The 24631-nt window shown below is 38.2% G+C and overlaps 1 protein-coding gene across 1 annotated transcript in view; it reads left to right on the top strand.

The window, feature by feature from the left end:
* The window catches only part of LOC105498693 (osteoclast stimulating factor 1), a 57864-nt gene extending 34313 nt beyond the window's left edge, over window positions 1-23551 (top strand). Inside the window, exons 3-10 of the mRNA XM_011770949.3 lie at window positions 4146-4196; window positions 6981-7044; window positions 8178-8231; window positions 9687-9794; window positions 10735-10784; window positions 13920-13998; window positions 17217-17315; window positions 23029-23551. Of these exons, the coding sequence (XP_011769251.1) occupies window positions 4146-4196; window positions 6981-7044; window positions 8178-8231; window positions 9687-9794; window positions 10735-10784; window positions 13920-13998; window positions 17217-17315; window positions 23029-23087 (564 nt within the window). The 3' untranslated portion in view covers window positions 23088-23551. The remainder of the gene's footprint in view (window positions 1-4145; window positions 4197-6980; window positions 7045-8177; window positions 8232-9686; window positions 9795-10734; window positions 10785-13919; window positions 13999-17216; window positions 17316-23028) is intronic.
* The last annotated feature ends 1080 nt before the right edge of the window (window positions 23552-24631 follow it).

The following is a 24631-nucleotide window of genomic DNA, read 5'->3' as shown; positions in this document are numbered from 1 at the left end:
GTTGTTCTTCAAGGAGAGAGGAAAGGAGGAATGTGGTTAAAAAACAAAGAACAAGCTGGAAATGGGGAAGTGCATACTTCATTATGTTACTGTTTTCCCATTTTTGTTCCCTGACTATGATGCTGGGAATTTAAAAGTAGATGCTCGTTGAACAATTTACATCAGGTATCCTGCTAGTGGTTTCTTAATGGAAAATGTGAATATTGCAGGTGAAATCTGTTCTTAAAACCATGAAATTACCGTGTTGTATGTACTGCCACCAACACTGCGAAGAATTCAGTAGACTACCTACTTAGCTAGATTAGGAAAACGTGTCCCTGGTTTCTTTGGAAGAAGATATTTTACGAGCAGTAGCCTTCTGTGTCTGGGAGCTATGGATTAAAAGAGAATAAACTGTCGACTGTAATTTCTCGGGATGAAAAAATGAGGTCACTTTTTGCCTGACTGAAATGGACTGCCTGTTCTCGTTGCCTCCGTTGAAAAACAAGTCTGACCTAATGGGCGGCTTGTGGCAGACACCACTATTGAACGGCAGCCATTAATTCAAAAACCGAAATAGCACTGAGAGGTATCGAAGCGACTGGCGCTCAGTGGTCTTTCTCAAATGATGCACTTTCCCAAACCACAGAGGACAAGAATTACTTGAAAGACATTAAGAGTTTTAACTATTTTGGGCCTTAATACTTTTTTTAAAAAATTGAGGTAAAATTCACATAAAATTAACCATTTTTAAAATTTTTAATTTCTATGAGTACATAGTAGGAGTATATATTTATGAGGCATATGAGATGATTGGATACAGGCGTGCAGTGTGGAATCATCACATCATGGGATATTAAGTATCCATCCGCTCAAGTGTTTGTCCTTTGTGTTACAGACAATCCAATTATACTCTTTCAGTTATTTTAAAATGTACGATTATTATTGACTATAGTTATCCCATTGTACTATCAAATAATAGGTCTTATTATTTCTTCTTAAATTTTTTTTGTACCCATTAACCATCCCAATCTCCCCCCAGGTTTTCCCATTACCCTTCCCAGCCTCGGGTAGCCATACGTCTACTCTCTATGTCCATGAGTTCAATTGTTCTGATTTTCAGATCTCACAAGTAAGTGAGAACATGCGATGTTTGTCTTTCTGTGCCTGGCTTATTTCCAAATTAACCATTTTAAAGTGAATCATTCAGTGGTGTTTAGTACATTTACAATTCATTACCTCTGTGTAGTTCTAAAACATTTTCATCATCCTACAGATTAAGCCTGTACCCATTAAACAGTTACTCCCTATTCCCCCTGATTTATTGCTTGTTTTTATAAGAAAGAGTCATTACCATGATTGTGTGTGTGTGTGTGTGTGCTTTGTTTTTAAAAGCTATTTGTTTGGTACTTTTTCATAATGTATTTTGTTTGTTTAAAGGGTGAGTGGTTTTATTAAATGGAAATTTAGGGAGACGTGACTTTTGTGATTTTTAGAAGGAGGGTAAAACTGTAGGGAAAGATGACTTCTTAACTTCTTGACAGTACTGTTTGAGGAGGATTTATTGTAAGACATAACTGAGTGAGATTAACTTTGGGAGACGTGCTCAGTAAGAATAGCCCGGGACGGCTCAAAGATGGGACAGACCTCTTCATGGCATTGAACTCTTCCAAGTTCCAGGAAATGAAAAGTTCCTCCAGGAAAATGTTGCTGTCCACATGTCCTATTTTCCTTATACTCTTCTTCCTCCATTTTCCCCTCCCAGGCCTTAGCACCATCTAAAGGAGAGTCAGATGGGGTTAAAATTGTCAACAAAGGCCAACCTTAATGTTGTGGGGGTGAGTGGTGGTAGTTGCTGAGTCCAGCTGGGATGCTGTGGTGGGGAGAGAGCCATCTTTCTGGCCTCTCTGGGAGTAATCCGGTTTGCATCAAAATAAATACTAAAGGAAATAGTTTCTTTACCTAATCACTTTCTATATCTATCACATATTGGTAGTAATAGTGATCATTGATCATCAGAACATTGTAGAGACAGGTTTGAGAGAATATTAGTGGTTATTAATTTCTTTTTTCCCAAATTCAAGCAACAAAAATAAAAAGTAAAAATTTGTTTCAAATAATATCAAAATGTATGTCACAAGGTCTAGTACATATAACCAATTTTCCATAGTTTGTGCTATGTGTCAGACTAGTCTGTGCAAATCAAAGTATAAAAGCAATATATGTTTCAGAAAGTTACCTTTTAAAGGACTTTAGCCATTTGGGGGCATCAATAGTAATCGTTTGCTAATTTTTATATTTGAATGCTTAATGCATCTAAATATTTTCCTGTATTATGGTTGCTTAAAGCATGTTATGGCTGATAATAGCCTTAATTTACATTCATGGAGAAATAGTTATAGTAAGAATGTAGATCAGCCTTAAAACTTAATAAATTACTAGTGCAGAATCATATTTGCTGCCCTAGTCTGCTACTGAGAGGAGGTAAACAAATGGAAAAATGAATGGATGAAATATTAAAAAAATTTTTTGAGACAGAGTCTCGCTCTGTCGCTCAGGCCGGAGTGCAGTGGTGTAATCTCAGCTCACTGCAACCTCTCCCTCCCAGGTTCAAGTGATTCTCATGTCTCAGCCTCCTGAGTAGCTGGGATTATAAGTGTGCACCACCACACCTGGCACATTTTTTGTGTGTGTTTTTAGTAGACACGGGGTTTCACCATGTTGCCCAGGCTGGTCTCGAATGCCTGTCCTCAAGTGATCTGCCCACCTCAGCCTCCCAACGTGCAGGAATTGTGCAGGCGTGAGCTACCACACCTGGCTGGGTGAAGTAATTTTCACTAGCATAAATTTGATTTATATGGAATAGTAATTATAATCACAAACATCAGAGCCTTTCTTTTAATAGTATTTTTCCCACCTAAACTATGAAAGCAACACATGCTCATGACAGAATTTGGAAATTTTTCTGTGTCTATTTAATGCATAGTTGTGTTCTTATCACATGTGAAATTTGTGTCCTACATTTTTCATCCACCATGATGATGTAAATATTTCCTAATATCTGAAATTTGCTCTCAGTAGGCATCACCCTACTTACTTATAAAGTCACGGCAAGTGTTATCTACTAATGGGGAAAAGATGTTTAAAATGTGTATTTTTATTCAGAGAGGTTTTTGTTTTTTTTTTTTTTTTTTTTTTTTTTTTTTTTTTTTTTTTTTGAGACGGAGTCTCGCTCTGTCACCCAGGCTGGAGTGCTGTGGCGTAATCTCGGCTCACCACAACCTCTGCCTCCTGGGTTCAAGCAATTCTCTGCCTCAGCCTCCCGAGTAGCTGGGATTACAGGCATCCACCACCACACCCAGCTAATTTTTGTATTTTTAGTGGAGACGGATTTTCACCATCTTGGCCAGGCTGGTCTTGAACTCCTGACCTCATGAACCACCTGCCTCGGCCTCCCAAAGTGCTGGGATTACAGGCATGAGCCACCACACCTGGCCTCAGAAAGTTTTTAGAACATTTGGTTGGTACAGGCCAGAGCACATATGGTTGGTGTAATTAGCCAACTCCTTAGAGCTGCTTGGGGTTTCTGGACTGCCTGAGTTACTGCTTCATATCTTTTAGCTCTTTAGCCTTATTCATGGTTGAATTACATATTAACTTTTCTCATACAGAAAATGTTCATTCTCCCTGAACATGAAGAGTTAGGACAATGATTTTCTCGTAATAAGTAGATAGCAGATGTTGATCTTAAAGTGTTCCAGGATTGAGGCCTTGTTTAAGAGAAAGCCAAGCTTCTGGCTGTTTTTCATGATTCTAATTCTAGACATTTATCTTTTTATGAAAAAAAAATACCACCTTTTAGAATTTCTACAAGGAAGAAGTTTTATTAATATTCTATTTTGATATACAAATGTTTTGCTTTGGTTGTAGAAGAATACAAGATGTGTTGGAGAATCTTTATATATGTAATTCTTTGAAGTTCATCATGGGAAAAAATCTATTCATGTATTAATTTTTCAGTAGTGTTTTATTATATGGCTTATGTGCTGATTTAAGTGTATAAAACCACATTATTTATTAGAATATGATAGAATTTTGAATCTATATAATGATTATATTCTAATTCATGAAAAATCACATGGAGTCAAACTTTTTTTTTCTTCTAGCCAGATGAATTATACTTTGAGGAAGGTGATATTATCTACATTACTGACATGGTAAGTCCAGATAATATCTTGTAATACCACATATAAAGACTGTTTTATGTAGCTATAACATTGTAAGTTATTTAAATGTATATGTACACAGAAATACATATGTACAAGTCTGTTCATTTTAGCACAATTGATAGTAGCATAAGATTGAAAGTAGCCCTTATCTCCATCAATAGGAAAAGAGCTTTGGTCTATCGACAAACAGAATATTATGCAGCTATAGAAAGAAATGGGGAATATCTCTATATGCTATTATGAAGTGATTTAAGTGAAAAAAAAGCAAAGTGAGAAAATATAGATAGTATATCCTCACTTTTTAGGAAAGGGTGAGAGTGTATGTATACACACACACACGCAGACCCTTGTTTTTCTCAATTTCGAATAAAAAATTGAAAGATGAGTTGCGAAGTAAAATTTAGTTTTATTCTGTGAAGAGTACATATCCTTTCTCTAGGTGGAGGGAGGGAAATAGGGTATAATGGACATAGATGGAAGATAGACTTTTTGGGAAATTTTACCTTGTTTTGTGGATTTGACTTTGAACTGATGTAAACCTTGACATAGTTAGAAATTGGAGTAAAAAGCAATCCCTAAAAATTAAAAGCAGAATGAATCAAATGACCTTAATTGTACTCTGGTAATTGACATAATCACACAGAGAGGAAATATTCCAAGTTTAAAACTCAGCAATTTGACTGAACATCCATAGTAGAATATGGATATATATATATATGAGGAATATATATATGAAGAACATATATACGAAGAATATATATATGAAGAACATATATATATGAAGAATATATATATGAAGAACATATATATACATATGAAGAATATATATATGAAGGACAAAAAGAACTGGCCAAAAAAGGGTAAATTGATTTAAATCATGCCCTCATTAGGGAAATGTTGGTATTGCTAAGTCTGAGATTGTTGCATGTGTATTGTGGTTTAGAGCAAATGAGTCATTAGGTCGGTGATGTTGCTAACGGATTTTCAGCATGGCAAAAGGATACAAGATTAATGACAGATATAAGATTAATGACAGTTTAAGAAAAGCTCTGTATTCCTTCATCTGAATTGGAAGGATCACATTGTATTTTATCTAAAATAAAACGAAAATATTCCCTGCTGTGTTCTTTGAAAGGGCCTAGGAAAAATGACCAACCCAATAATAATATGTTATTTTCCATTGAAACGAACAGGCTTCTTTGAGAAATGGTTAGTACCAACTCAGGGGCAGCAGAGGTACAAGATAAACCCAGAACATCCTCTTATTAGAAACCATGGAAGCTCCCAAAGACAGTAGGGTCATAATGAAAGGACTTGGGAACTAACTTGAAGAGACTCCCACTGGCCAAAGATAGGACAATTTGAGCATCAATTAGGGCAACAACTTTCAAGAATTGAAACATATTCAATACATTTAAATTTATGAGTTCCTAATGTTACTTCTGAACAAATCTCATTGGTCAGCATGAGAGAATGCTAGGAAACCAGGTTTTTATTCTGACAACCATTAAGGGGAAGAATCCCCATTTATTCTGTGTTTTCTTTATGAATTTCTTATCTGGGCAACCTGAGAGTTGATGAGGAAGTTTTTGTTTGAAGAGGTATTCAGGTTATTTCAATGAAGAAGGAATGATAGAATTAGCATGTCACCATCTTGCAGCCCCCAGGAAATAGTGGATCTAGACAATGATCATCAAAGGCTACCAACATTGTGAAAAGAAGCCGACTAGATAGTACGCGTTTCCCAATGGAAGAAATCAGTACTGCCTAGGAAATAGCTTTGCCAAAAAACATTGAAGCTGAATCTAATTAAACCTCTAGAACGAATGACCAATTTATAGGCAATACAGGGAACAGAGGAACATGTTTAATGATAACACAGGGATACAACAGGCAAAATCCATAGAGGTTGAAACTACAGGACAAACCAACTGGATTCTTCAACAAATATATTTCTAAGAGATAAAAAAGAATGGAGAGACAACCTTTAGATTAAAAGATACTTAAAAGACAAATCAATCATATTGTATAGCCCTTATTTGAATCCCAAATTATGGGGCATTTGGGAAATTTGAGTATTGACCTTGAGTATTGTTGAAAAAAACTTTTAAGCTGTGATAATGGCATTATAATTGTCTTTCAAAAAGTATGTATCTTTCCGAGATACATACTGAAATATTTACAAATGAAATAATATGATGTCTAGAATTTATTTTAAAATAATCCAGGAGGGGAGTGAGGTCGTGGGGGCATATATGAAACAATATTGATCATTAAGAAATAATTTGTGCAGTTGGGAAATGGGTATATATAAGGTCGTTACATTGTTCTCTTTTTTTATAAGTTTAAATTTTTCTATAGTAAAAAGTTACCCCCAAAATGAAGATAATATAAAGAGATCTTTAGAACTTCCTCCCCCATAAAAAATATTATCTCGGAGCTAAGAGAAATGAAACTGTGGACACAAAATCATATAGCTAGTCTAAACTAGCGTAATTTGTTTTCTTCTGTTTCGTATCATCTCTGATTTGTTTGTTTGTTGGGACTCTGTCATGAAACGTATTCCATTTGTTGCAGGCAGATGCACATTTATTTGTGACTTAGTGGTAAGGGAGACGGACACCCACAGCTAGGCTGTGAGGAAACTTGACAGTGTGGGTAGGGTTGACGGACATTTTGTAGAACAGGTACTCCCTAGGAGCCAAATAATTTGAAAAGTGAATGAATGCAGTCTGGATTTCACACCGCTTAATTTAACTCTTCTTTTACCAGAGTGACACCAACTGGTGGAAAGGCACCTCCAAAGGCAGGACTGGACTAATTCCAAGCAACTATGGTAAGTGTTGCTGAGTGGTTTTATTCAGCTATTCTTCGTTCACTTGGAATTTTTTTGGTTCTTGAGGCTTTTCTGCTTGCTGCTGTGGCTGAGAAGGCAATGGAGTCACTGTCAGTCTCGGACATTTTCCATTCCATGAACCTCCTGTTAATAAACTGGTCATGACCACCAGATGTGCTTGAGCCTGACTGTGTGGCCTAAGAGAAAGCATTATAGCATTCTTAACCCAAGGTTTCCGAGAACGCTTATGGTTTTACTTTCTTCAGCTCCTAAAACAATTGTTTTTAATGCTGATAAACTCAATCTTGCAGATCGTTTCTTAGACTAGCCCTTTCTTTTGTGATGGAGTAACACGACCTTGTTAATTCATGTTCGGGGCAGTGACGTTCATTAAATGCTTATCGTGGCAGTTTGGGGACCTTGAGAGAGGAGAGACACGGCTCCCGCCATGAAGCTGCTTCTAGCTGCAAGTGGGACAAATGGACAAAACACTTATTTAGTTGTCAGCAGAATAAAGTCAAAAGAGCACAGAATTGATAAACAAGGCTCCTGAGTTTTAATCCTTTTTCTTCCATTTCCTAATAACACTCCCTACTGATTCTAGGACAGCAGTGAACACACCTTCTTTTAAAGGCAGGTAGCTATGCTGATTGTTCTTTCTGAATACAGGAAGCAAAATAATCCCCCCGCCACCCACTCCTACATAAATACACACAAGAGACTCAAAATTACTTTTAGGCATCTTTAAAGCAGAGTGATCTACAAAATGTAAAAATGAACATCAAATGCTTTCTTTTGCATTTTTGTGCTTTGTTTATTGAATACTTGAGTAATATCAAGTATGCATTCAACTCAGGTATGCAGGTTTGTTTGTTTTTGTTTATACTTCCAGTTAATTACTAGGTTATTGCGTTATTGCCTGGCTTCCTTTCCCTTAACACCTAATTCAGCTTCATTTAATGCAAGAACTATCCATTTGATTTTCTGTTACTTTTTATCCACATTAAGTAAAGGAAACTGTGTTGAAGGCCCTGGTACTCCTGAAGCTGGGGGACTGTGGTGAATGAGTGGCTTCAGTAAATCATTTGCGTGGTAATTCAACATTGGGCTAACACTTTTTATTTTCAATCTAGTGGCTGAGCAGGCAGAATCTATTGACAATCCATTGCATGAAGCAGCAAAAAGAGGTAGGTGTGATTCTTTTTGACTGAGGTATACAGTACAGTAAAATGCACGGATTTCAATTAGTTTTGACAAGTGCATACACCCATGTAACCAACACTCAGATCAAGATCTGGAACATTTCTACCATCCTATAAAGTTCCCTTTGCACCTTCTCAGTTAAATCCCTGCCTTCCCCAGAGACAGTCTGTCCCAACATCTATTACCCTAGAGCAGTGTGATTTTAATTTTAAAATGTCAATCAAGAAACACTGTTGTGGGGAGACGCAAGTCGAAAGACATGGTCTGTGACTTCCAAAGCTCAACATCTGGCAGGGGAGAGAGAGATGTAACAGATCATTAAAATATGGTATGATAAGTACAGCAATTAAAATGTGTTTAACAGGCTGTAGAGGCCAGGGTGAGTAACTGGAGGGCAGGAGAATGGAAGGGTCTGGTGGGTACAGCATTTAGGAGAGCGTTGGTGTGGTGAGCACTTGGCCAGGGAGGGCATAACAACAGGGATGAACCTGGGGGGGGATCCTTGACCAAACAACTGTCAATCTTGTCTTGGGCTTTATTCTGTAGATCAGTAGTCCTCAGCTAGGGGTGATTCCTCTTTCACAAACCCTGAGGATATTTGGCAATATCTGGAGACGTGTTGACTGTCACGACTGGAGGGATGTTACTGGCATCTTTTGGGGAGAGGCAGCGGTTGTTGCCACACATCCTACAGCACACAGGAGCACCCCCACAATAAATCCAACCCCAAATGCCAATGGGGTTGCTGCCAAGAAACCCTGCTATAGATAATGGGGAGTTTTTGTAAAGCCTCAGTGAGCTCCATTTCATTCAATTTTTAGATTTTTTGGAAATCTGAATGTACACAAGGAAATTATTGGTTAGGATTGTGAAAAAGTAAAAGGAGTAAACTGACATTTTAAAAATTCTTTGTAAATTAGATACTTGGGACATTAGCCTGAGGATTTTAAATTAATAGTTATAGTTTAGCATATAAGAGCAGCAGCTTTGAGTAGGTTATTTAGCCTTTCTTATAGGAACTGAAGATGCATTGTAAATATGAATATGAATAGTATCTGCTTGTTCTTAGGTTTGATTGTTTTTTTCCTCAATTTCCAGAATTTCACAAAGAAAAAATAATATATGTATATACACATACAAACACACACACATATATATATTTTTTAACAGAATAGAAATACCTTAAGTATACCCATTTAGGCAGCTCTTCCCATTAACCTATCATTAGAAACATTGATGTTAATACTTTACATTAATAACCTGGAAGTCAAAATGTACCATAATAAATGCATTAATGGGCAGGTCTTAATTTACTACTTACTGATTAATCCATTGCAAATGGAAATTTGTGCAGAATGAAACAATGAAATTTATTTAAAAGCAAAATAAAAAGTGAAAGCTTTTTTTCTTGTGTTTTTGTAAATGTAAAATTCTTTCAGGCAACTTGAGCTGGTTGAGAGAGTGTTTGGACAACAGAGTGGGTGTTAATGGCTTAGACAAAGCTGGAAGCACTGCCTTGTACTGGGCTTGCCACGGGGGTCACAAAGGTATTCCATTTTGTTTGTTATATGTTTCTATGCTGCTGAAAATATGTTTCACCTACGGGAGCCAGATTTACAAAAAATGAGAAAGAAAAAGCATTGGCTATTGTTTTTGAATCCTTTAGAACAGCGGCCAAAAGCCTTGTTCCTGGAAGCTCTGTAGAACAGTGGGTAGAGTGTGGTCAGCCAGTCTCTCCGCATGGGCCCCTCTCGCTTGAAAGACTGGACACTTCCTTTCCTCTCTCAGGCTTAGAAAGGTTACTGGAAAACAGCAGTAATATCAAAACAAAACCGCTGTCTAATCTTACAGAAGAAAAGATCAGAATTGACTCCCTAGCTTAGCTTTTCACAAGGTCTGCTTTTATGATTTGCATTTTAAGTTTCATGCAAACTATTAGATTCAAGAGAAAGCCAACATTTGCCTAAGTTAGCGATTCCATTGATACTTTTTCTGTTATAATCAATAATAATGACAAAGTGAATTTTTAGATGTATTTTTTCCTGGCCAAAAATGTATTACCCACTGCTTTTCTACGTCTCTCTATAACAAAGGAAATAAACTCAACAACAAGAAGAAATGAAGATCTCAACAAATTAAATAGCAGTGCCAAAGGAAAATTTGTAACTGTCTCCTAAAAAGAAGCTTATCTTATTTCAGCTAATAAACATGTTAGTTATATGAATGAAAAGTATTATAATGAATGTAAAAATATTCCTGTGTCATATGAAAATGCAAAAGCCAAAACTATTAGAAAAAGTGTATTTTCCTAAATAATTCCACTTTTTAGATTCTTAAGTTTTTCTATTTTATAAATTTTAGAAAATGTGTTAACATTTTCTTGAAGGTTCTTCTAAAGAATCTCGCTTTTATAAAATTATTGTACCTAGATTTGTCAGGCTTCTAATTTTAATTCTTAAAAAAGTATCTTTTCTCTTTGAATTTCAGATATAGTAGAAATGCTATTTACTCAACCAAATATTGAACTGAACCAGCAGGTAAGACTGCTTATCTGAAAATTATTTAACACATACCTGCTTGTTCTCTTTAGTACAGAGCAACTTATGGGCATGTGAAGTATTGTCAAAATACTGCAAGCGCATAATTTAAAAATTATAATTGCACTAAAATTCAAATTGTCCACAGCCCCAAGTGCCAAACCCACTCCTCCTCAGATGTCACTTTCAGCTTTTAGCTCTTTCTTTGTGTACTTACCTTTGTCTTACCAAGGAATAGGCTGACGGAGCTATCTCTCTGTGCGTTATCTTCATGTGTACTTTGGCCTCCTGTTGGGTATGTGAAGGGTTAAGCTTGTCACTGCCCCAGCTCTCATCTTTCAGCACCCCAGCACCCAGCCTGTCCTCTGCTCCTCAATGCACTTCATCACAGTTTTTGGTTATATTACTATATGACGTTTACTTTATTATGGGTGTCTAAATAGTGTTCACTGCTTATATAACCTTTTTTTTTTGTTTCTGTACTTATTGACTTTTTAAAACTCATTTTTTGTTATCTCACTGTGACTTCTCTACTGTTTTATACAGTCTTGACATATAATGCTTTTCCAAAATGTGTAAGATCATCAACAGCTTTCTTTTTTCTCCCTGGACTCATACTTCCTGAAGTTCTCCATCATTCTCCAGACTGAGCAACTTGGTCCCTGTGGCCCTTTGCTGACCTCCAGGGAACGCCTTCCATTCTCTGCCATGTTGCATCTTCATTTTTCTGGATCCCTTGTCTTTCTTTTGTCAGAGAACATCTTCAAGTAGATTCCTGAGAAAGAGAAGCTTGGGATTGATTATTTGACTGATCAGAAGTCTAGGTCAAAAACAGTTTCCCTCAGAATTTTGAAGGCATGGCCCTGTGGCATTCTTGTTTCCAGGGTTACTGTTGAGAGGTTTGGTGCCATTTTGATTCCCCTTCTTTTATGTGTGATCTGCTTTTTCTCTTGCTAACAGTATTTACTTTTTTGTTGGTGTTTTAACATTTTATGATGATGTGCCTTAGCGTTCATCTCTTCCCAATGATTATGATGAGTTCTTTCGGCCTGGAAAATTATCTCGTATTATTTCTTTTAGAGTTTTTATCTGACCCTTCTTTGTTCTTTTTGTTCTGGAATGCCTGATTAGTAGGATGTTGGACTTCTTGGATTGAACCTTCAGTTTTCTTAATTTTTCCCAGAGATATTCTCACCTTTGTTTTATTTTGGTTATCTTTTTAATTCCCCAGAGTTCTGTATTAGTTTTCTATTGCTGCCTAGCAAACGACCACAGGCTTAGCAGCTTCTACTTTCTGTACGTCAGAATTCTGGGCATGGCATAGCTGCGTTCTCTGCTCAGGGTCTCCCAGGTTGAAATCAAGGTATTGGCTGGAGCTGGATTCTCATCTGGAGCTTGGGGTCTGCTTCCAAGTATATTTAGGTTGCTGGAAGAATTGATTTTCTTATGTCTGTAGTGCTACTGAGGCCCTCAGCTTTTAGAGGCCGCCCCTCTCTGTAGACAGCTCACAGTATGGCTGCTTGCTTTCTTCCTCAAGGCCAGAAGGAGATTGTCTGTCTGCTGCTTCATCGGTTTTAGTTTTTAAGGGCCCACCTGGTTAGGTCAGGCCCACCTGGGATAATGTCCCTTTTGATGAACTCAACATCCACTGACTAGAAACCTAATTACGGGAGTGATAGCCTATTACATTCACTGCTTTCACTCGCAGTCAAGAGGAGGGGGCCTATACAGGGGGCCAGGAACCTTGGGGGCTGTTCTTAGAATTCTGTCTGTTATAAGCTCTTATTTTACTCTGATTGTTACTTTTATGTAGTATCTTTCTTTTTCTTGTTTCATGACACAATATGATCTTGTATCTTGCTGATATAATATTTATAACTTTTCAAGCTGTAGTTTTTGACTATTCACTGTACTGTGTTTTTTCCCTTTGAGATCCATTTATTTTGTTTGTTTTGGTCTTTCCTAAAATCTTATAGGCTTTCCATGAACACTTGATGTCATTATCTATCCATTCATTATTATTTTTTAAATTTGAGATAGAGTCTCGCTCTGTCATCCAGGTTGGAGTGTAGTGGCGCAATCTCAGCTCACTGCAACCTCTGCCTCCCGGGTTCAAGCTATTCTCCTGCCTCAGTCTCCCAGGTACCTGAGACTACAGGCCTTTGCCACCAGGCCTGGCTAATTTTTGTGTTTTTAGTAGAGATGGGCTTTCACCATGTTGGCCAGGCTGGTCTCGAATTCCTGACTTCAGGTCATCTGCCCTCCTTGGTCTCCCAAAGTGCTGGGATTGCAGGCATGAGCCACCATACCTGGCCCTTATCCATTCATTTTTAAGTGTGATTGGAAGCTGTGTGTGCTTGGTGAGGTCTGCTGGCTGGTGGGCTCCTCCACAGGGCGATCTGGTGAGGTCCTCGCTATTTCGCTAGGTGACACCCAAATGCTAATGAAAGTACACTCCTTCTCTCCCCTGCACATGGGACTGCACTGCTTCACCAGAGGAACCCTCCAGTCTCCTGCCTGGGGGTGTGTGCACACTGGGCAGTGGGGTACGTAAAGGTACCTGAGAGAGGGGTCTTACTGTTCAGTCTGTAGGTTTTTTACCTAACCCTCAGCTTTTAGTGTTTGGCCTTTTGCTACCTTCTCTTGTACCTAGTGTTCATGAACTTGGAAACTATCAGGTTACTTTATTAACAGGTAAATCTGTCATCATTATTGGGTCATCTGGCAGCAAGAGAAGGGGAAGAGGTTCTGAGATTCTACTTTTTATAAGTACTTTTAACCAGTATCTCTGTTTTCCCACCAATGCCTCATATCTGCCCTAACACCTCCAGGAATCTCCAGTTCCTCATTTTTGCCAGGTTTCTGCATGTTCAAATCTGCTTGCTTCCTCCTGGGTCTCCCTCTGCAGGCATCTGCTTTTCAGCTTGTGCTCCACCAAGTGAGCTTGTACTCCTCCGTCCAATTCCATCTCCCAAAAATGACTCCTCTCCCATCTCTTGAGTCTCCTTTCCTTTTCTCTTTGGAATTCTATAACTTCATTCCCATTTTAGGTTTAATTGGGTTAAATTAAACCTAAATAATAATTTAAGATTCCCTCTATCTTAAAAATGGTACTTTCTCTTTTTATCACTACAGAACAAGTTGGGAGACACAGCTTTGCATGCTGCTGCCTGGAAGGGTTATGCAGATATTGTCCAGTTGCTTCTGGCAAAAGGTAAAGTTTGTGCTGAGTTTATCTGGTCTTTGCTTGCCCTGAAAAATAGTCTATATCAAATTATGCCATTTGAAATGGTAGGAAGAATAATAGTCTTATTTCAGAATAGGGTTTAACCTTTGCTCTGCCTGTATATCGTGGAGTAGTTATGATAAAATGAAATTATTGGGTGTTGGTTTGTGTTAGTTTTTAATATAAACTAAAACCATGGCAAGCTTTAACATTACATATATTACTTTTAGTAAGAACTGTATTGTACGTTTCTGCAGGATTACAGAGCCTTAGAAACAAAGAATGTGTGTGTACATATGTGTTGGGGAGATCCTGTCTGAGAAAGCTGTATAAGTAAAGTTGCTGAGGCCCCTGTTCTCACAGGGAAGTCTTGATGGATAAGCAAGAATGATGTGGCTGCAATGTCCTGCTTTCAGCTGAGCAGGTGCTAGATGTAAAGTGAACGAGAGAGGATATCTTGATCCCCTGTTTTTATAAGTCAGGGGAAACAGTGAAGTTATAAACCGACTATCCCTTTATCCATTTGTCCTGTAAATATTAGTTTACTCTTAGAGAAGGCCAGGCAGACCACCCATACTGTATCCTAGTCCAGAAGCCTATCATGTAGGATGCTTGAGTCCCCAAGACACTTGTCATGGAATTACCCTTATTAGGGATCCTCAGAGCAATATTGTGGGATATATGATAGGAATGGTTTACATTTCAAGTATGCTGGTGAGGTAAGCTCCAGGTCTAAAAGGCCAGACACTATGAGGATCACTCTAGGGCCCTGTAAAGGGTTTGCTGAGGACTTGGATGTCTAATATGGCAGCCAGTAGCCACGTGCACAACTGAGCCCTTTAAATGAGGCTATCTGAATTGAGATGTGCTATAAGTGTAAAATGCATACCAGATTTCAAAGACTTAGTGAAACAAAAAGTAAAACATCACAGTAATTTTCGTGTTGGTTATGTGTTGAAATGATAACATTTCAGATATGCTGGGTTAAATAAAATATATAATTAAAATTAATTTCACATTTTGCAAATGTGGCTATTAGAAAATTAAAAATTATATATGTGGATCACATTATATTCCTATTAGTGCTTATCTAAAGGGACCCAGGAAATGGTTGTGTTTCTTCTCTATCATCACTCTCTGAATATTTCCTGTTCTGATAGAAATCATGTCTATGAGCTCTAAAGTGTAACATAATATATGATTAGTCACAGAACTGTTAACCCTCAGGAGTTTTTGACCTGTAGCACACTGAGAGAATGAGATTTCTTATATAACCCTACTGTGAATAGAATGATCTGCTTAGGAGAAAGATTTTGACACAAGATCATTATATTACTAATTAAACATACTATTTTTTTTTTCTTGATGCAATATTTCTGTGCCTTTAAATTTGGGGACACTTCTTTCTTTCTGTCTTTCTTTTTTTTTTTTTGAAACTTGGTCTCACTCTATGGCCCAGACTGGAATGCAGTGGCATGATCTCAGCTCACTGCAACCTCTGCCTCCTGGGGTTCGAGTGATTCTCCCACCTCAGCCTCCCGAGTAGCTGAAATTACAAATGTGCACCACCACACATGGCTAATTTTTGTAGAGGCAGTTTTGCCATGTTACCCAGTGTGGTCTTAAACTCCTGAACACAAGCGATCTGCCTGCCTCAGCCTCCCAAAGTGCTGGGATTACAGGCGTGATGAGCTACTGTGTCGGCCTATTTTTGTTTATTAAAGGAGAAGTGGTTGCAAAGAAAATGACACTTTCCTACACTGTGGCAGAAAGTATGAACTGATAACGCCTTCTATTTTTGGTTTTTGGTTTTTTTGAGACTGAGTCTAGCTCTGTTGCCCAGGTTGGAGTGCAGCGGTGCAATCTTGGCTCATTGCAGTCTCCGCCTCCCGGGTTCAAGTGATTCTCATGCCTCAGTCTCCCAAGTAGCTGGGATTACAGGCATGCGCCACCATGCTTGGCTAATTTTTGTATTTTTAGTAGAGATGGGCCATATTGGCCAGGCTGGTCTTGAAGTCCTGACCTCAAATGATCCACCCACCTTGGCCTCCCAAAGTGCTGAGATTACAGGCGTGAGCCACCATGCTTGGCCTAAAGCCTTCTTGGAAAGCAATCTTAAAATCAGAGATAAAAAAGGCGACATTACAACTGATACCACATAAATTCAGAGGATCATTAGAGACTAGTATGAAAAGCAATCTGGCAGTAGCTGGCAGAATTTAAAATGGACTTAGCCTTACTTTCCAATACCACTTTTAGTAAATCATTCTTCAGAAATACATGTGAACAAAGATGTTGTTCAAGGATGTTCACTGGAGTATTTGAGATAATGAAAATTAGGAGTAGCCTAAGTACCCATCAATACAGGAGTAATTAAATTTTGGAGCATCCACAAAATGGAATACTTGAATGGTTAAGTTACAAATATGTGTATTGCTAAGAAAACAGTACCATTAGACATTAAGTTGTAAAAACATGAAATTACAGACCAATACGTGTAGTATGATTTTGTGTCTATATCAATATGTGTATGAATGCATTGATGCAAATAAGGGAGATAAGAACTCACGCCCACTTGTTAAGAATAGTTACCTTAGGAGTAGGTAGAAGATGAAGGGATGAAATGGGACTTGTGCTTTTGTTCAGCATACATTTGTATTTTTGAATCCTTAACAATGCAAATGTATTTATGAATTCTGATGTAATTTTGAACACAATAAAGGCATAGGAAAAGTGGGTAGAAGATGGCTTATGGGAATAATGAATTGCCTCTTGGTTTTATGTGTTGCTATTCTGCTAATTTGCATGAGAACCTGCTTACAGATATAAAATATTAATCCCCTCAAGCACTACCCACTTGGTCTTTTCTAAAGACCCTCTTGAGCAAAAGAGGAAGCAAAGGGCTCATTGAAGTTAAGCTCCAAAGGGACCATAAACTCCTCACTGCAAAGTTCACATGCAATTCTAAAGGGACTCGAAGGGAAAGGCTCGGAATTAATTGTTATCACAGGTGCAGCAACAAGCTTCCTGATTAAAGATGCCAAATATACTGCATGAGAAAGTTTGTTGTTTTGAGAACGTTTACTTCTGGGCCAGAGTTGTTCACTAGTTTGTTTTGCCAAAAGTGGTTAGCTATGGGGAGAGAGGATTGGCTACTACTGTATAGTCTTCAAAGACACCTAATTGATTTTTCTTGTGTTGGGAAGGTGCTAGAACAGACTTAAGAAACAATGAGAAGAAGCTGGCCTTCGACATGGCTACCAATGCTGCCTGTGCATCTCTCCTGAAAAAGAAACAGGGAACAGGTATTTGTTTTAAACCCTTCTTTCTTCTCTGGTGCCCCATAAACTAAGATTTATTAACTTAGAATTGCGCAAAAGAAATAAACTCAGCCGAATGCAGTGGCTTATGCCTGTAATCCCAGCACTTTGGGAGGCCAAGGCGGGAGGTTCCCTTGAGCCCAGGAGTTGGAGACCAGCCTGAGCGACAAAGTGAGACCCCATCTCTACAAAAAGTATAAAAAATTAGCCAGACATCGTGGTGTCGGTCTGTAGTCCCAGCTACTCAGGAGGCTGAGCTGGGGGATCACTTGAGGCCTGGGAGGTTGAGGCTGCAGTGAGCTGTGATCATACCACTGCATTCCAGCCTGGGTGAGAGCGAGACCATATCTTAAAAACAAAACAAAACAAAACAAACATAAACTCTTCAGATGATTCTAAAGTTTGTTTCTATATCCTTGATCTTAATCAGAACCCCCAAAATAGGATACCCTCAGTTAAACAGAAATTAGACGAGAAACATAATCTTTTACCTTTATTTTGTGTTTCTTTTATTCCTTGCAATCAAGTTCTAATCACCTTGCTTTCCATTACAGTCCTTTTCAGAGAACGATTGTCTTCATTCCCTCATTTCAATATGTATTTATGAGTGATTATCACTAAATATTTTTAAAAATCATATTTGATCCATGATTATATTTTGTTTCTATTTTAAATGAGGATATCAATAAAATGTAATCAAAATTATTCTAGACTTTGCTAAATAGTTTGGACTTTATTCATAGTACTATGGGTGGTTTTTTAAAATAGAGTTTAGGTGTACATTATTATTATTTTTTTAGATGGAGTCTTGCTCTGTTGCCCAGCCTGGAGTGCAGGGGTGCAGTCGTAGCTCACTGCAGCCTCAAACTCCTGGGATCAAGTGATCCTCCCATCTCAGGTTCCTGAGAAGATGGGACTATAGGCATGTGTCATCATGCCCAGCTTTTTTTTTTAATGTAAAGATAGGGGTCTTGCCATGTTGTCCAGGTTGGTCTCAAACTCGTGGACTCAAGCCATCCTCCCGCCTCAGCCTCCCAAAGCACTGGGATTACAGGCGAGAGCCACCAAAAGGTGCCTGGCCTCCTTTTGTTCTTTATTCTAGATATGTCTTTGTTCCAGATTTCTTTTCTTTTTTTTAATTTCAGTTTGAATGTAGTGTAAACTGTTAATCAGTTGGTATTCCTTAATTAAACCATGAGAGCTCACTGGCAGTGCAAGCCTTTCTTTAAAGTAATTCCTCGTGGATAGATGGAGATGGGTTCTACTAAGGGAATGAGAAAGTATCAGCTGAGCTGGTGCCCCCCAGCTACATTATGATTGAGAAGCCATATTTGCAGCTGTGTGAGAGACATACTTCTGCTTGAGGTCGACCTCTTACTCCTTGCTGCCTTGATTGGGTCAGGAAGTAAGACTCTGGCCTAACTTCCTTTCTCTGCCACTGACTTCCTGTTTTGTGGCTACCCTTAGCCTGTCCTGACCAAAGAGTGAGGCTTCTTATGACCTGAAGGTACCAGAGTCTCATGCATGCTATGAGCTCCATTTTGATAGACAAGGCATATACCAAACTTTCTTAGACCCCAGAGAGCTTACCCAGAAGCCTTACTCAGGAGTGGTTTGAGTTGAGGGAAGCAGGTGATGGGCCTTTCTGCAGCCTTTGTAGAACAGGGCTGGGAGGCAGGTACTCTTTCCTCTGTGTACCCCAAGTGTGTTTAGTCTGCCTTCCTAAATTTGAACTGATTAGGTAATGGGTCCATTAATGAGGTAATCTTAGGGCCTGGCAGACAGAGCCAAGAAATGAATTTTGATATTTCAATTTTCATGTTACTTTTAAAATGTTTTTTCTTGCTTCATTTCCCCAGTTATACAGTTAAAAAAAAAAAAAAAAGCGTTAATTTGTATATTGATCCTCATTGGAATAGGTTTGGACTATTTGGCCATAGAGTTAATTGTCAGCATGAGCTCTTAAGTTGGAAGAGGTATATTCTGATATTGTTGTCCTTTTTTTTTTTTTTTTTTTTGAGACAGTCTCACTCTGTCACCCATGCTGGAGTGAAGTGACCGATCTCAGTTCACTGCAACCTCCGCCTCCCGGGCTCAAGTGATTCTCCTGCCTCAGCCTCCTGAGTAGCTGGGATTACAGGCATGCGCCACCACGCCCGGCTAATTTTTGTATTTTTAGTAGAGATGGGGTTTCACCTTTTTGTCCAGGTTGATCTCGAACTCCTGACCTCAAGCAATCTGCCTGCTTTGGCCTCCCAAAGTGCTGGGATTACAGGTGTGAGTTGCTGTCTACTTTTAGAAGCACAGTGTGGATTTTTTAGTAGGTACAAAAATTCACATGTTGTTGTTACTATGGGAGATAACTAGGATATAGGGCTGGGGGTTATACTCAAGAGTTGAGCCTTTTAAAATTTTTTCCAACTTTTAAAAATTTGAGTATAATTTACATTAAGTAAGTACATAAATCTTAAGCATACAGCTTGATGAATTTTTTTTACACCTGTTTACCACAACCCAGATGAAGCTAGAGAACAGTTCCCACATGCCACCCTCATGCCTCCCACACTCCTCCCTCAGTGTCTTCTGCTTCTCTCACCATAGATTAGTTCTGCCCGTTTGTGAATTTTATGTAAATGGAATCAGACAGTATGTACTTTTTGTGACTGACCTCTTTTCATTTACATTATGTCTGTGAGATTCATCTGTGTGCCTGTGTTTGTTTCTCCATCATTTATTTATTGTCTGTATGTTTGTTGGTTGGTCTTAAGTGCTGGTTCTTGATTTGAGATGTGTAAACCCAGGGTGATAGGATTGAGTTAAAATGAACGTGAGCTAGGGAAGGATGGCAGTGCTGCAGGAAGATGCATTCCCATGCATGCTACGCCGAGGTGGGCTATGAAGAGATACAGCTTATTAAACAACACCTGACCATGTGAGAGGTTTTCTGAGAAAACTGCCTCAGAACAGTTCATGAAAGGAAAGAAGGAGAAATAATTTATTTGCCTGACTTGTTCCTGTCTTTTGATGACCACTCAGTCAGAGTCTGCACCGTGGCAAATCATCCTCCCTTTTTAATAGGAGAAGTGAGAATAAAATAAAGAACAGAAGTAACCATCTGAGGACACAGAATATGGGCAGACCTTAGGATAGCAAAGTAGAAGGGGAAAGAGTTTTCCTATTTGTCTCTCAGGCTTTAGCTTAGAGAGCTACGTTTTACCAAGTTGACATGAAGTCCTGAAGTTCCTGGGTGTGTTTTGGGGGAGAACAAAATATATTCCTCCCAGTTCTTGTGAACTCCTCTTGAGGAGAGTGGAGAAAAATAGAGTCAACCTGGAGACTTCCAGTAGCTTGGAAGCTGGTGTGAAGTCACTGAAACATGGCCAGGCGCGATTTCTCACACCTGTAATCCCAGCACTTTGGGAGGCAGGGAGGGTTGCTTGCATCCAGGAGTTCAAGACTAGCCTGGACAACATAGTGAGATGACATCTCTACAAAAAAAAATTAAAAATTAGCTGAGTGTGGTGGTGCACGCCTGTAGCCTCAGCTACTTGGGAGGCTGAGGTGGGAGGATTGCTTGAGTCCAGGAAGTTGAGGCTGCAGTGAGCCGTGATTGCACCACTGCACTGCAGCCTGGGTGACAGAATGAGATCCAGAAAAGAGACCTCTGTTCTTTCCTTCTCTCTCTTGCAAGATAAATCAGCTTCCACCTCCCTTGTACTGATCATCCCTTCTCCTTTTTCTTTTTCTTAACAATCATTTTCCAAAACCTGTAAACGTGAAGACTTTTTTTTTTAAAAGAGAGCATTAGCATACCTAAAAAAATAATTCTTTAATATCATCAAATATCTTGTCCTTGTCCAAACTTCCATTTTCTCGTACATCTTTGTTTGTTTTTACTTATTTATTTACTTACGGTTTATTTACGTCAGGATTCACATAAGGTCAGTTTGTGGTTGGTAGATATATCTCTTTATTTTTTAAGCAACAGTTCCTTTCCCTCCCCTCTTCCCCCTTTTTAACCTTACCATTTATTTATTAAAGAAACTGGGTCATCTCACTTGAATTTCCCATTCTGGACATTGCTGACTACATTCCCATGGTGTCATTTGTCATGTTCCTCTGTCCTTTAAGTTTTTGTCAATTGGTGTTAGATTTAGAGGTTTGATCCAGTTTAGATTCATTCTTTCATCTATCTATCTGTCTGTCTGTCTGTCTGTCTGTCTAGAGGTTTGAAGCAATTTAGGTTCTATCCATCTACTTACCTACCTACCTAGCTATGTATCTAATCTATCTATGTAGCTAAAGGTTTGATCCAATTTAGGTTCAGTCAGTCAATCTATCTATCCATCTGTGTATCTACCTGCCTACCTACCTAATCGTGTTTCTTTCTTGGGAATAGAAGGAATAATAGGTCATACAGAATTTTTTTTTTTTTTTTTTTATCAGGGGCACATGATACCTGGTTGTCACTTTTCCTGTGATGTGACATCCATTGATGATCATTGCCTAGATCTGTTACTAAACAGCACAAAATGATAATATTCTAATTAAATCACTTCTTTCTGAGTTATTAGCTGGAACATAAAAGTTTTCCCTCATCAATTGTTTTGTTACACAGTGGAATAGTTAATGTAGCAAGGGTGGGATAAATGCTGGATTTTTGCCCTTTATTTAAGAGTTTTTAAAAAATAAGCTGGTCTCTGTCATCCTCCAAAGGGTGAAAAATGAGTTCTTTTTGGGGTGCATTTATGTGCTTTAATCCATTCCAATTAGTAGCTTTATCCATAGCCCATCTTTGGCTAGTGGAGGCCTCTTTAAGTTGAATCTCAGACCCTTTCACATGATGCTGTCTTTTATAGGATCCTTACTTTATGGCACGACTAGGGTTCTAGGTCCATCTCTTACACTTCCTGCCCCATACTCGGAACTGGTCAAATGTATGATGAGCTTCAGAGATGTGATACTTACAGACCATGATGATCTGGGTGCTGAGACATGTATTTATTGAACTTCAACAGTGTGCCTATGTTTGCATTCTGTTTTTCCCACTAAAATTATACTTGGGGTAATCTGTTGCTATAGGAATTTGACTAGACAGTTGAAGAGGTGACAGTGAAAGATCAGATGTCTTCCTTTCAAGTCCTGTTCAAGGTTGCTTGAACATTTGATGGGGTCCAGCTCTTTCTATTTTAAAACTTTTCCCCCCTATTTCAGCCTTTTGCTTTATTGTCGGTGTTGTCTACATTGAAATTGAAGCTTCGTTGTTTTCATTCTTTCTTTTCCTTTTTTCCCTTCAGTAGTTAACTTCCTAACCCGTGACCCTGCCTTTAGGAAAGACCTCAGGCTGTCACTGGGAGAGGAGGTTGGAAGCGCAGTTGTCAGACTGGAGTGCTGCTGGTGGTGTGTCCTGTTGGTCATGGTGCCTGTGGCTGGGCCTTTCTGTTGGAAATGGATGCATGGCACCTAGGGCCAAAACTCTTCTGCATGACTATGGAACCAGCACATCGTCAGCCTCTGTGGCAACAGAAACTTAATGGTCAGGCTGAAAATCTAAAGCAGAGAAAGATCCTCAGGGAAAGTACAATCCATGGGTCAGATGGAAGATTCTATTCTATTTAAGAGCTTTGAAAATGAAAAAATAAAATCTGAGCAGTTTATAATTTCCCTATTTTGCTTTTTCCCCTCCTCTTTCTCTTAGATGCAGTTCGAACATTAAGCAATGCCGAGGACTATCTCGATGATGAAGACTCAGATTAATTCCTTTCTGGAGCTTTGAGATCTAAAACTTCTGTTGCTTTTGCCATTCCAAAACTTGGTCTTTGCCAGAAAAGTGTTGGTAACTATAAAGCAAAGTATATATGAACATGGCAGTGTTGCACTGTGTTTGAGTAGCAAGTGTAAATGACTTGTTCCCACCTTTGGCTTGCCAATAAGTGACTGGATTCTTGGCTGTATAAAATACATTTGTGTTCACCAGAGTAGAACAAAAAGAGATTATTTCTATTTATCAAGCTAAAGGAATTTTAAGATTTTTTTTTTCTTTAAAACAAATCAGGATTTTTTTTTTCTTTTTTTTTTAGTTAAAGTGCTTTACCTCAATGGTTGAAATATTTTGAATGGATTTTTTAAGGGGGAAAAATGCTTATTATAATAATAAACCAAAATACTTAACAGAAAATCGTCAGCTATTCTGACAAAAATAAACATTTTGAGAAACTTTATTCCTTTTGTCTGTTTCTGTGGTATCACTCGTTGTCACTAAGTAAAGCTTTTTATATTTAGGTAAGAACTGATTTTATTTTTTCAATTATATTTAATATTTTTTAGCACAGAAGAATAATGAGAGCCACATGTTAGTTCAACTTCTTGTGTCAGCTTTGATCAAAGTCAAGACAATAATCATTGAGAAGGTGCATGTCTAATACAATAGGTAAATTTAATAATTATGAGACTTCCAGTTTTTATCTCCAAGGTTGTATTTAGAGTGGAGAAACTCAACAACTCATTAGAGTTTCTGTAAGATTTGAAAGGTTAAAAAAATTTATTTCCTTATGTTAGATGCCATACTTTTCCATATAGAGTAGTCAGGAACCATGAAATTTTTTGCGTTCAGTTTTTTTAATAACATTTGTTTTCTCACAGTATGGATCTAGTTCATAATGATTCAGATTCTTTTGCTGAAACACAATTAACATTGCAGGGAGCCTTCTGTACCACTGACACGACACTTCTTTGGCATTCTAATTTGGTATCACTACAGTGATGATATTAAAAATGATATGGATTAGAATTTGCCTGGAATCCCGGCCCTAGGTCCAAAAGTATATTTTGCATGATTTCAATGCTACTTTCAAAAAACACGTTGTTGAAGAGAAGGAAATGTGTGAAGAAGGAAGTGGGTTAGCTCAGGAAATGAATAACTGCCTCTATAAGAGTTTATTCTGTGACTGTTTGGTTTTTCTCTCTGTGGGAGACTTGAGAAACAATACCCAGAGAAGCCCATTTGAGGTCTTTCAAACACCCCCAACTAAATTTTAGTAGAAGGGAATCTGTACCACTAGTGACAACAAAGTATGAACACAAATTCTGGCACCAACGAAAGAGGGCATGTTCTTCTTAAATATGTTATTAAATTTGATGTAACCAGTTGTATTTCTTCTTAAACATAAACTTGAAGATATGAAATTCTTCCTGAAATTGTATCTATTCCCATAGATCCTTTAAGATTTTTCTTTAAAATGGGGCTTATTTCTTAACAAAAAGCTTTTAGAGAACCCTGTCACTTGTTGTTCTTCTATACT

This window comes from Macaca nemestrina, chromosome 14, assembly GCF_043159975.1.
Source record: "Macaca nemestrina isolate mMacNem1 chromosome 14, mMacNem.hap1, whole genome shotgun sequence".
In the NCBI taxonomy this organism is placed as follows: domain Eukaryota; kingdom Metazoa; phylum Chordata; class Mammalia; order Primates; family Cercopithecidae; genus Macaca; species Macaca nemestrina.
This window is presented reverse-complemented; position numbering and strand designations above follow the sequence as displayed.